This window comes from Tachysurus fulvidraco, chromosome 4 (assembly GCF_022655615.1).
Source record: "Tachysurus fulvidraco isolate hzauxx_2018 chromosome 4, HZAU_PFXX_2.0, whole genome shotgun sequence".
NCBI classification, from domain to species: domain Eukaryota; kingdom Metazoa; phylum Chordata; class Actinopteri; order Siluriformes; family Bagridae; genus Tachysurus; species Tachysurus fulvidraco.
Genome location: NC_062521.1, coordinates 3658742 through 3672474, shown reverse-complemented (window position 1 = coordinate 3672474; position 13733 = coordinate 3658742). Strand labels below are relative to the sequence as shown.

The following is a 13733-nucleotide window of genomic DNA, read 5'->3' as shown; positions in this document are numbered from 1 at the left end:
CACTGTACTGTCATCAAGCTCATAACACACATCACTGATGTCCTAATACATGTACTAAAACACTTATTTGGGAGAAATGTCTTTTTCTTTATTTTTTATGATTTTTTTTTTCATAAAAATTAAACAAAAAGTCATTTCCCCAAAATAAGTGTTTTAATATATGTATTAGGACATCAGTGATGTGTGTTATGAGTTTGGTGACAGTACAGTGTATTACAGTAAAGCTATTGACTGTTTTTTTGTATTCGCTTTTCGGGGTTTGCACTTTGCAGACGGTCCCTTGGAATCTGTCTTTTCGGTGTTCGCACATAGAGAATTATGGATTTGTCCAACGCGGAGGAAAGCTGATATTGAAGAAGATTAGGTCGTAGCTGCATTGTAGCTTCCTCTCTACATTACTAAGATAAAAAGAGGTGTTATTCGTGTAGTAACATCCTTTAGCTCAGGAGCTATTGTCTCGGGAAAATCGAATCTGGGAATATGGGGCCAACTTTACTTAAATTAGTTACGTTATATAAGTCATAAAATCCAACTGAACTTTGGCTATTAAAAACGAATCACTGTTAAAAAACTTTCCTTGACAGTGAAGCGGATAAAAAGTATAAAATCTTACCTCAAGCCTCCCTATGTTTATTTACTAATCCAAAGCCAACAATTGAAGAGCGCGGGAGACAATCTACGCATGCACAAGTTCCCAACACAAGGGAAAAAAAATAAAAAAAATAAAAGGTATATAAACAAGAATACCCCCCCCCCACCCAGAGTATTTATTAAATGTTATAAACTTAATAAACTTCATAAACCTAAAACTCTTCTTGTTTCTGAAAGTGTCTGAAATTTAGATATTTTTAAAAAAAAATATTCTGGAAAACCTGCTTGATTTATTTTTAATCATTATTTATTATTAAAATGTTATAAACTGAAATTATTCCACTGATGCTTTAACACCCCCCCCCCCCCCAACACGCACACGCATGTGCGCGCACACACACACACACACACACACACACACACACACACACACACACACACACAATAATGATATTGTGTATCAGTTCTGCGCTGGACATTATTCATGTTTTACTTGATGTTGGTTTACAAAAACTAATCAACTGTCGAGATTTTTTTCACATTGTTTACCGAACAAGAAACAATTAAATTGTCATAAATATTGCCAACCAAATCCCCATTCAGTTAATAAAGAGAAATATGGCTTTCTCTAAAGGTATCTAACAAGCATCTTGAAATGAAATAGTTTTGTTTCTCTTTGTTTGTTCTGAACATTTTTATGTCTGTTTCTACAAAGTTGTGCCCAAGCTTGAGGCCTGTTAGGTAATTGCTCAGACAGCAGACCTCTTGCGTACAGTAATATCCTGCATCTCTGCACCAATAGGGATTGGAATTCTGACCCGTACTTTTTCCCCAACTTTATTACTCTTGTGTCTGCTTTGGTTCGTTTTCCTCACCGTCCCAGTCAACAGAGGAGAAAAAAAACGCTGCATATTTCTTTTATTGATCATCTGACAGCAATTTCCCGTCTAGCACCTCTGAGCTGGTGATGCAACACAGAAAAGACAAAAAAATTACATCTTACATAAAGAAGAATATAAAAAAAAAATAATGTCAGACACACAACATACTTGTTATGTAATTGTTAAAAAATCAAAAATAAAACCAGATATAGAAAATAATATTCAGCTGATATACATATTTCCACTCAGCTTTCGGTATTTCAAAAAAATATCTATTTTTTATGAGTTATATCTTTTATATATCAAAACTCAAAGGAAAATAAATACTCATTTAACTTAAAACATTTTCACCCTTTGTTCTTTCTTTTTTAAAAGGCAGTGTTAGAAAATTATTTTGATTTTAATTAAAACTTTTTCGTTTTTTTTTTTTTACACAACAAACCTCTCAGAGTTTTGTGTGTGTGTGTGTGTGTGTGTGTGTGGGGGGGGGGGGTTATACTTCTGGGGGGAAAAAATGCACACATTTAATTTTCACTTCTGTTCATTTTTCACAATGTCCATCACAGTTCAAGCACAAGTAACCGAAAGTTTTTGTGGATGTTCACTTTTGTCCTTTTTGTTCAAAACTCTCAAAACTCATCCACGAAAGAGCTGATTTCTTGTTTTGCTGCTCTTTCTTTTTATTTTCTTTCTTTTTTTTATTCCTCATATTATTTTTAGTATTCATGTTCTGTGTGATGACTCACAAGGGAAGACAGCTGATTCAGGAAACAGAAATCATCCATTGTGCCCAGCTGTTGTTGTATTCTTCTCTCCAAGGGAAACAAATAGAGGTGTTTTTCGATTCCTTTTTCAAATATCAAACGTATTTTCCAAACACACATAGAAAAAAAGAAAACCTAGAGTTCCTATTTCGGCCTTTCGCTGGTTTGAGAGGGTCGATAATCCTTTGTGAACCCCCTGTGAGTGTACGAGTGTATGAGTGTGCTTCTTCAGCAGCCATGGGTGACGACGTCCCCTGAATGCCAGTTCTCCTAAACACGGCCTTTTAACTGTGGCCATAAGCTTTACAGAGCCTTAGAGATCTGATCACAGCAAAAACAAAAAAATACAGTAAATATTTTCTTTCACATTTATCACTAGGAGGGAAAAAAAACAACGTTTGAAGGACTCTGGAAACTGGGTTCTCATATTATACCGATCCATTTTAATCTTTTAAACCTTTTAAAGTAAATAATGTTGAAAGATTTCCAAAAAAAAGGCAGAACAGAGAGCTGAAAGGTCAACACACATTTTTCTGTGTGAGTAAAAATGTCCTCAGAGCACTTTGCTCGTCCTTAATGTGCTTATTGTAATAAATAAATAAATAAATAAACAAACAAATAAATAATTCCTGAGGCTTGACTTGTGCAAACTGTCCATTCCATTCGTCTCCAACCTCGTCTGCTCCACACATACACACACTCATGATTCTCTCTCTTGTGGCCCACTGATACTCACTCACTTTCTTCCTCAAGGAAGATGCGATGAAGGGGGCCAAGAATCTGTCTTTTTCAGCATTTCCTCTCAGACCAGCGAGGCCTCGGCTAGTCAGAGCTCTGTGATTTCCAGTGGGCTCTCTGAAAGGGAGTTGCCTCCCTTGCGGTGCAGCGGTGTGGATTTGGCCGACTCGGTGCGGGCATTTCTCTCGGCATACAGTGTGCCGTCTGCGTGCAGAGCTTCCAGAGAGCGTGCCAGCGCCCGTTGGTCATCTTCCGGCAAGCTGTTGAGGTCAGAGGTCAATAGTGTGCCTGTGCTGCCATGGACCACATGGACTCCGTCTGGGCCGCGCAGCTCCACGGGGTGTTTGTGCTTGAATCGCAGCGTTCCTCGTCCTCCGATGCTCATCCGCTCATCATCGTCATCGTCGAGGTCGCTCTGGACCAGCTGGGGAAAGTTGATGGATTTGTGGAGCAAAAAAAAAAAAAACAGGAAATATTGAGAATACTAAATAAAATTAGTATTTTCTTTTATTATTTTTGAGAAAAAATCAACAGAGATGCTCGAGTGCAGTGGAATAAAAGTGAGGAGCTATAAAAGTCTTGTGTCTTGTGATTAGTGAAGGAAGAGAAGGAAGTGGCTACAAACCTATACAGCAAAAAAAGAGAGAGAAGGGATCGATCGTGATATTAGATGGTTAATTAATACAGATATTGCTTTGATCTGACATTATGTTAAGTCATACAAAAGAAGGAAGGATTTTGTTTGGGAATGTTTGGGCTGCAAACAGGAAAAGCAACAAATAAGGCAGTAAGTGATACCACACGTGTCGGGGAAAAGAGAATAGTTTTTTTTGCATATTCGTGTGTCTGTAATATTTCTGTCATACACAAGAAGGAAGTAGTAAATGACCTGTACGTGGGAAAAGAGAAATTGAGTGGTTTCTAGAGAAGTAGAGTGAAGCAGTGAGGTGTTAGTTTAAAATTAAAGCAGATAATTAACACCAAATATCCAGATACAGTATGTTAGAAACAGCAGTGAAAACAAAAACAGACAGGAAGGAATTAGCAATAAAACTTAAGCCACCATACAGGAGGTTAAACAGACAAGTAATGAAATATGTGAGGAGGAACAATAACATTGGACAGAAGAGATCAAAGTACGGACTGAAAAATGAAGAATCGTTACAGATCACTGTAAAGGTTTTGCAAAAGGACAAGATTGTAACATCTAACTCAGTGGAGAAAAACAGCGAGGTGAAAATGACTTCTGGTGAAAGTTTCATTGTGAAAGTCAATTCAGAAATATAGATATATATTTACTGAAAGATCCAGGAAGGGGTTTCCAAGATCTGAGAAACAACAACGAACAGTAATAAAGGAGCATATAAACATATAGGAAGGTCAACAGGGTGAGACATCGCCCTCTAGTGCAGCGGAGTAAGAAAGCAGTGTTTAGTGCTGAACATTTCACAGACACACACTCAGATTTGAATTGATGAAGCAGGATTATTTAATAATTAGCAGCGTGTGTCCAGAAAGGTGCATCAGAGCTACAGGTGTGTAAAAGAGGAAGTCCACTAAGCAGTGGTGAGGGAGAAGAGGATTCAGTTTTATCTCCCACCTCCGTGATGGACGACCGGTCTTGGCTGGTCGACTTGGTGACCAGGCGTGCAGCAAAGAGCTTTTTGAGTCTCAGATAATCATCCAACACCACGTTGAGCAGCGAGCCCTGATCAGATAGTGGGATCAGTTTCAGATCTGGTCTGGGTGGTGATTCAGTTCTGTGACCATGAACATGTGTATTACTGTAGATACTACATGATGTTCTGGACTCACCTTAATTGGCCCCTCACGCATGATTTGTCCCAGCTTGGCAATGTTATCATACTCCTGTATGGCAGCTCTGAGGTAGCAATCGTCCTCTGGTTTAGAGGCTTGAGGCTCACGACCAAAAGTACCCTAGAAGTCGAGCAGAATCGGTATATTTATGAGTGTGAGACCTTTTATGTTTCATCCTGCTCAGTTAAGATTAAAGATGCTGCGTTCTATCAGATGAATTGCAGTTTTATACCTTTAATGGTGTAGTCAAATCATTTTTAGCAGAAGTTAGCCACAATTAACAAATTCAAAAGATCGGAGAAGAAAATTTTATTCTTAATTTTATTCTTAATTTTTTACAATAAAAATTATTCTTTTTTCTTTTGTTTTCTTTCAACAAAAATCATACTTTTTTAATTCTTTTGAAAAAAAAAAGATTCTTTTTGTAGTTTGATATTCACTGCTGTTACATAAATTAAAAATGTTTTGTAAAAAAAAACAAACAAACAAACAAATAAAAAACATTATTGACTAAATACACGTATTTTTTTCATCCTGTGTTTTTTTAAGTGAGTTGAATACAAATCAAATGAAAATGATACCTCTAATTGAGGAATTGACCGTTAAATGGTCAGTGGCCTGGTTTCTATAACAGAAGAGGTAACTCAGTGTATTGTAGGGAACTGAAATTGAGGAACCGAATGTAACAGTGTGTGTGTGCTAAAGAGGACTAAAATCTATAAATGACCAAACATAGTTTAGGTATGAAGTGGACGTGCATGCTCGTGCGTGAGACTGACGTGAGTTCGAGCTGGGCTGTTCCACAGATCTGCGATGTCACTCAGGTTCTCGGGCAGGTCATCTTCGTGCTCAGCCTGAGCAGCCAGCTCCATGTTTCGACAGAAAGGATCCAGCCATACAGGGTTGGCTCTACACATAAGCACACACAAATGTAATCATATAAATGTCCGATCGTATTCTCTCTCATGTGTAAGTCTGTTTACTTTGGTGTGTAACGACATTAGAACCGGTACGACGCTCAGAGAATAAAGTTCTACAGTATTGCATAATGTCCTTATACAAAACCTTCATCTTTGTGACTTGTGTCAGCATGAGGCCTTTGGCATCTTTTGTGTCAATAGGATCTGATATCTGATATATCAGCTAGTACCTTTACATAACCACCAATTTGCAAAATGTTATTAAAAAAAGAACAAGGTCTTTGTGTGTTTTATTTATTCAGGGCTTATCAGGTGCAGCAGCTCATCTCTCTCACCCCTCAAACGAGTACTTGTTAGTGTTGGGCATATCGAGGATGTCCATCAGTCCCTGGTTGCCTGGACAGCATGCAGAACAAACAGAGCTTGTTAAAAGTCACCACACACACACACACACACACACACACACACACACACACACACACACACACACACACACACACACACACACACACACACACACACACACACACACGCACACATCCAGGAACTTCCTAGGAACTCACCTGTAGAACCAGCGACTATGGCTTTCAGCTTCCTCTTGTGACTATGCAACATACACAGAAATAATAATAATAATAATAATAATAATAATAATAATAATAATAATAATAATAATAATAATAATGTCATGCGGAAATTCACTTCACATCAGTCCGATCGAGTGAAGTGTTAGTGAAGATTTCTATTTGAAACCCCTGTTTGACCCCTGAGGGAGACCCCTAACTGCAATGTGTTTCATTTATACTTTATAAATGAATAAATGTCTAAAAGCTATTGAGATTTAGAGAACAGAAGTAAGGTTTAAAAATGACTTACACTGTCCTGTAATACCAGTTCATGAAGATAAACAGCATTGCAGCCAGAAAAAGCAGCACAGCCAGGATTATTATAGCCATCTACACACACACACACACACACACGCAGAGAGAGAGAGAGAGAGAGAGAGAGAGAGAGAGAGAGAGAGAGAGAGAGAGAGAGAGAGAGAGAGAGAGAGAGAGAGAGAGAGAGAGAGAGAGAATGTTAGAATGAATGTGACCCTGATGTGGACAATTATATTTTAATAATAACAACAATAACAACAATAATATAATACATCGAATTAATATAACAATAATAATATTATAATATTCAATATATTTGTAACAATACTTTGTAATGTAATTTTATATTTAATATTATTTCTACTAATATTCTTTTATTTAATATTTGGTTTAATATCATTTTCCCATTTCCCATCTGCATTCCTGTAATGAACAATAAATAAACAGAAGTTAATAAATTATAATAGACATGTATGTGAATGTTAGTTTTCTAGTTGGGTGTTTTAGCTATAGATTAGCTACAGATTTAAAAAGATAAATGATATTTTGATTTATTACTGAAGGCTTAGAGCAATTCTGTACAATTCTAGTTATTTTTATCCATAATAATCCAGCTTTTTTTTTTTTTTTTTTTTTTTACTGCTTCTTGATTTGTTTTTGCCTACTCACTTGACATCATATTTCACAGGTACACAGAAGTACTTAAAACAGTTCACATACTTTGCATCGAATGCCATGGATGCTCACCTGAAGGGTAGTGAGGTCATCAGGGGCTCGTCCACTCACGGCAGGCTGGACATCCAGGATGTTGTAGTTCCTGAACAGATTTCTCAGCTGTTCTTTATTCTCGTCAATCATCTGAATGACCCTGTGGGTGTGTCGGTCAACCCATAAATCGGTGAGTGTTTCAATATTTCGTTTGTGTACACTGAGAAATCGAGAACAGGTTAAAACAGATAAGGGGGGATTATTCTGACCTCTCCACGTCCAGGATGCGGTTGGTCTGTTTGTTGACCACGTGAATCAGAACATCGGTTTGAGCAAAGTTTACTCTGCCTTTTTTATCCACATGGAACTGGAAGAAAGAAAAGAGATAATGAAGAAGCAGATCCCCTTAAAGATTTAAGCAAGGAAGAGATCAAGCAAGGAACTGTTAGAGGAAAACAATTAGAGAGGACTGGTGGTGATGCCTTAGGTTGAAAGAACAAAAGAACGAAAGAAAGAAAGAAAGAAAGAAAGACAGACACCTGTACGTCGTCCATGTTGACTATGGCCCCTGTGATGTTCGAGAGCAGGTTAATAAACTCCTCCTGGAAGAGCCAGACACGTTCAGGGATCTCGTTGATGATGAGCTTCACTCTCTGGTCGTCTCTCAGGATGTAGATGCCCACCAGTGCCACGTCACTGTGTCCTGCCAGGTCACGTGCCAACACTTCCACCACAAAATACCCCGGATCATAGGCGGTGAAGAGGTCGAACGTTCGGATTATACCATCTGTCTCGCCTGGACAAAATGGAAGAAAAGACACAAACAATAGAGATTGAAGTATTGTACAGAAGATAATATAATTGTTCAAGTGATAAAGAAAAAAAATAAAACACAATGTCCATAAATTGTGGCGAGAACGTCATACACACCGATGATGAAGACGTTGCCGATGTCCTCTGACTCGTTCGACTGCAGTTTGATGTAACGGATGGACAGGATGTGATAAAGAACGAGGCTGTTGTTGCCGATGTCATTATCGATGGCTTGAACCTGAATAAGATCTGAACCGACTTTAGCGTCTGCTGCTACACCTGAAGATCGAATACAAGGTTAGAGATGAATTCTTGACTTAAATCACGTTATGCACCTGCACCAGTCTCACACCTGAGCCGGTGTGTTAGTCACAGCCGGCGCTCCTGTACCTGCAGTGTACTCCAGCTTGGTGAACCTCGGCGGCTGATCGTTGATGTCTTCGAGGTAGATCCGGACTTCCTGTAGGGTCGGGTCACGGCTCGGGTCAAGCGCAACACGGTTTCGCTGTGACCTTTGACCTCTCGGTGGTGTCCAGTTCCTGTTGCTGGAGGCTTTGACAATAATAGAGTACACCGAGATTTCCTCTCGGTCCAGGTCCTTTTTCACTCGCAAAACTCCTGTCACGCTCAATCCAAAGTTTCCCTCGGTGTCACCACCTACAGGTCAGCAGAAGAACTTCAACTTAGATCATGTTACGTTGGCTCAGTTTCTCTAACAGAGATGAAGAGTTGCTGCCTGGCAAACGGCTTCTATCAACCCTGACCCTAACACCTTTGCTGAAAATATTGGTGAAGTCCATTCTTTTATCATTCTCTCAAGCAATGTATATTTAGGACATTTTCAAGTGCAATTCCCACAGAAATCAATTACAGGGTTTATCTGTTTGCAGTTTGCATTTAAACTATATTGATCATCTGCAAAACAAGTTAGCTCCTGTTTCTTTGTTCGGTTTCAGAAGGAATCTCTCTGTCACATGACCTGTGCTGCTTCTTACGCTCTCACCTGTGTACACACACCTGCCTTCAAAAGGATCCTCAAGCAGGAGGCAAATGAAGCAAAACATTCATTTTTAACAAAAGAGCTTATGCAAGCTGATTCTGGAAATAAAACACGGAACATTGTTCCTTTCTGTACGTGCATCAGGGTTCAGTTTTGAGAAGTTACGCAACAGAGACTGCGTCACATATTGGTCACATTCTTCTTCTTCTTCTACTTCTTCTTCTTCTTTCTCTCTAATTATTTATTATTTAGATTAATTGATAAATTGTATACTTGTGTCCAAACCTGCAATGAAATAGTAAACCACAGCATTGGACCCTTCATCTGCATCCACCGCTCCTGTAATATTGCCCACCACTGTGCCAGAGGGTGAGTGCTCAGGGACAGAAATAGACTGAAACAACAGACCACCTCTCTGAGAGATAGATAGAGAGAGAGAGTGAGAGAGAGAGAGAGAGAGAGAGAGAGAGAGAGAGAGAGAGAGAGAGAGAGAGAGAGAGAGAGAGAGAGAGAGAGAGAGAGAGAGATTTAGCCATCATAACAGCATATAGTAAAGTCCACACACATGTCCTGATTCAATATAAATATAAAGGTAACATTAGTGGTTATTGTTAGTCAGTAGAACATGAGACTAAAACCTTTGGACCAAAGAAAAATTCACTAACCGGTGGTTTGAGGAATACAGGCTCATTGTCATCGATATCAGACAGAGCCACCTGCAGAGGCTGAGTCGTCTCATACGGCACAGGCTGCCCGAGGTCATAAGCTACCACAATCAACTACACACACACACACACACACACACACACACACACACACACACACACACACACACACACACACACACACACACACAGAATTATGATCTTGTGCGTAGCTATAAGAAAACCTGCTCGGAATTACATACACATACTGTGAATGAATGAATGATCTTTTTTTTCATGAAATGAACTGAACTAAATGCACTAAACGAAACTAAATGCAAAAAAGATATAAAAGTACATTATGTGTAAAAATACTTTTCAAATGACTTTATAAGGATGTAAAAAGTGTATTGTATTATTTTTTCCTATAGAATGAAGACATAAAGTTCATTATGGTTAATACACTCAGGCATTTCGACCTTAATGAAGTGTTATAGCGGCTCCACTCACGCTATAGAGTGCCTGCTTTTCTCGATCCAATTTAACCGCGGTGGTGATAACGCCGGTGATGGAGTCAATACGGAAATTCTCCCAGTCCCGGTTTCCTGCTCCGGTCTGCAGGAAACTATAACGTACCTCTCCATTCACACCTTCATCCTCATCCGTCGCAAACACCTCATACACCACCAGACCCGGCGGCTGCTCCTGAAAATCAGGAAAAACAGCTAGCTTACCTTAGAAGACACCAGAATTACAGTGGTAATGCTGCACAGTTTAGTGTTTCTTCCTTACATAATATTTTATATGATCTTTTAAGGTATTAAATCTTTTATGATCTGCTTTAACTTATTGATGAAGTAACAGTCACTTGCATGAATAATGCTTGTTTTAAAGTCTACACTTTTAAATGATTCCTTGGAGTAGATCTGTGAGCTTTACTCTATAAGTGCAGGAGAGGATGGTATTGTACACACACACACACACACACACACACACACACACACACACACACACACACACACACACACACACACACACACAGCAGGAACATTTTCAGTTCAAGTTCCTTGATGCTCTATCCTGTCCATCTATTTGGCAGAGCATTGTAAGCACTGTTTCTTATTTCATGAACCATTCAACAACAAGAACTTTAACAAACAAGAGCAAGTTGTAGCCTGTTTTGAAATGTAAAAGGTGTGTATGCATAGTGACCAACAACAAAATAACGTGAGTCATCCGTCACGTGACTTTATACAAGTTATGTCGTCCTCGTCGAAGACTGAAGTGACATCGGGAGGGAAACGTTATTGTGTTTATTTCATTGTTCATAAATAAACAAGAGTTTGGAATTATTAGACATATAATTACATTACGTAAAACCTAGTATTTTCTCCTGACAACAGTTCTTTGTTGTGCAGATTAGACTTTTGTACCTGAGGCAGAAAGAATAAAATGTGCTTAAAAGTTGTGACAGATGGCAGTTGACAGACTTTCTGTTTCCTCCTGCAAATTTGTTTGTTAGTTTGACATATAAACCATAACATGCTAGCTGACAGTAGTGTTAGCTGCAATGCAAATCACATTTTTTTGAAGGAAAGTGTCAGTGACAAAGTGGCTGAGTTTACGTACAAGAAAAATTCTTATTTTATTTCGGTAGCTTATTTTCGTACTTAAAAGCGCTTCTGGACTTAATTATTAGAATACATGGATGGATAGATAATCTATTCAGCCATTCATTAAAGCTCATTCTTACACTCTCACCTCGAGGATGTGCATGATGGTGCCGTTGGCCGGTCTGACAAAGACGGGTCTGTTGTCATTTACGTCGACGATGGTGATCTGGAGAAGCGCTGTGCCCCAGAGAGGCGGACGACCGTGATCCGTCGCCACGACTGTCAGGTTAAACCTCTCAAAACTGTTCAGCAAACGCAGAGAACGGATCAGACCAGTGTCGGGATCTAGAGAGAACGCATCTGAGAGAGAGACAGAAACAAAGTTAAAAAACCTTAATGGATCTTTGGAATTGTGTGTATGTGTGTGCGTGTGTGTGCGCGTGTGTGTGTGTGTGTGTGTGTGTGTGTGTGTGTGTGTGTGTGCTAACTGGCTCCAGGCCCTTGTAGGCTGTAAGTGAGCAGGGCATTCTCTCCCTCGTCCAGGTCTGTAGCTGACAGAGTGATCACAGACGTGCCGCTCGGCTCATTCTCAAACACGGTGGTGCTGAATACACGCTCTGAGAATCGTGGTCGGAAATCATTCACGTCGAGCACCGTCACCAGGACCTGACACGGAAATATACGGAGAAAGAGAAATGGGTCAGAGGGAAAAATAAAACCCATTCGCTTAGTTTATTCAGCATAACACAACCAGCAGGTCACAGGCAGCTTGCAGAAGGTCATTTACCTGAACTGAATTTTCCCGGCGGTTGTTGGGGCTACCTCCGGGATTGTCCCTGGCTACAGCAGTAAGTGTGTAGTGGTCTTTAGTCTCTCGATCCAGTGGAGACAGGATGTAGATGTCCCCCTGTAAGCCAGGATTGGAGTCTGTTTTATGTTTATCCATTTGTTGTTACATGTAATATTGTGAAATATTACTCCACTCCACCCTATCAATGATTATGAATTTCTCTTTGTTAAATAACGATCAATCTTAGGATACGTGCAATGTCTGTAATGTTCTAGTGAATGAGAAAAATAAGACTTTTTGACCAGTGAGAGTTGAGAATTCAGCAGAACTCTCATATTAAACATGTGTAGGATGGTAACTGAGACTTCAATAACATTCCAAATTGTCCGTACAAATCAACATAATTACCTCTCTCTCACACACACACACACACACACACACACACACACACACACACACACACACACACACACACACACACACACACACACACACACACACACACACACACACACACACTTACTGTAGATGGAGTGATTCCAAACTTGCCCTCTCCGTCCACCAGCCCGTACTCTATCACGGCAAACAGTCCCGAGTCTGCGTCTGTAGCACTCACTCGCACAATGATGGTGCCCAGAGCCACATCCTCAAATACTGGCCTCTGTAAACACACACAATTTAATTATGTACACTAAGTCTATGTAGACATTTTTATTCAACATCAGTTAGCATGAACACCGTTTCCCTTAGAGCCTTTGAACAACCCATAATTCTAGTAGACCAAAATGCTTCGCTCACGGGTGGGAACGCTTCATCGTTTACTATGCAGGTAACCTGTGCTGAGATGATATTAGTTTCCTCTGTATGACAGGAAGTGAACACTAATCAAGCTGAAATCCTCCTCAAATGTTTTCGAGTAATTAGAGAAAATCACTGATAAAGTGGTGACTATTTTTTTTCAGGCAGGAGGCTTTTAAGAGTAAAATGGTCGTTAAGGTCGATCGTGATATTACTCTGAAATAAAAATCTGCTTTTAATATTTTATGTAAGTTGGATTTTAGTAAAGACTATGCAATATAAAGGGTTCTGAACTGTGTCTCCTGACCTTAAGACCTTGCACAAAGAGAATGAAAAATGTAAATGTTATAATAAAGATTATGATACACTCTGAAATGCCTTTATTCTATGTGAATCTGTGCGAGTCTTGGTACCTGATATGACGGCTGGGTGAAGACAGGGTTGTTGTCATTTACATCGACGATACGTAGATAAACAGGAAGTTCAGACGAGCGCGGTGGACTGCCCCGATCCTGAACGCGCACCGTGAAGTTCAACCAGTTTACCTGCTCGTAATCCACTGTACGGTTGGCGATAATCTTACCTGAGGGACAAAATACAATATATATCAGGCAATACATTTTTAGAAACCGTAATAATAATAATAATAATAATAATAATAATAATAATAATAATAATAATAATAATAATAATAAAAGTTGGATGCACTTGCTGTTATGCTTAATATTATCAACTATTTTGCAGTGAGCAGGAAAAGTATTTATGTGGCGGTCA

General features: G+C 39.3%; 1 protein-coding gene across 4 annotated transcripts in view; it reads right to left on the bottom strand.

Annotated features, from left to right (window-relative positions):
* Nucleotides 1-1492: 1492 nt before the first annotated feature.
* cdh23 (cadherin-related 23) overlaps nt 1493-13733 on the bottom strand; it is a 188305-nt gene continuing 176064 nt past the window's right edge. For 3 of the 4 annotated variants that reach the window (XM_047813033.1, XM_047813034.1, XM_027165880.2), the window contains 20 exons: nt 13373-13542; nt 12685-12822; nt 12159-12278; nt 11860-12037; nt 11520-11731; nt 10269-10463; nt 9780-9893; nt 9400-9529; nt 8505-8771; nt 8232-8393; nt 7841-8097; nt 7571-7668; nt 7341-7461; nt 6589-6668; nt 6276-6316; nt 6048-6108; nt 5572-5701; nt 4790-4912; nt 4575-4682; nt 1493-3398 (listed from right to left, as the gene is read on the bottom strand). In XM_047813033.1, the coding sequence (XP_047668989.1) occupies nt 3063-3398; nt 4575-4682; nt 4790-4912; nt 5572-5701; nt 6048-6108; nt 6276-6316; nt 6589-6668; nt 7341-7461; nt 7571-7668; nt 7841-8097; nt 8232-8393; nt 8505-8771; nt 9400-9529; nt 9780-9893; nt 10269-10463; nt 11520-11731; nt 11860-12037; nt 12159-12278; nt 12685-12822; nt 13373-13542 (3041 nt within the window). In that variant the 3' untranslated portion in view covers nt 1493-3062. The remainder of the gene's footprint in view (nt 3399-4574; nt 4683-4789; nt 4913-5571; nt 5702-6047; nt 6109-6275; nt 6317-6588; nt 6669-7340; nt 7462-7570; nt 7669-7840; nt 8098-8231; nt 8394-8504; nt 8772-9399; nt 9530-9779; nt 9894-10268; nt 10464-11519; nt 11732-11859; nt 12038-12158; nt 12279-12684; nt 12823-13372; nt 13543-13733) is intronic. The other variant, XM_047813035.1, reaches the window with a different exon arrangement.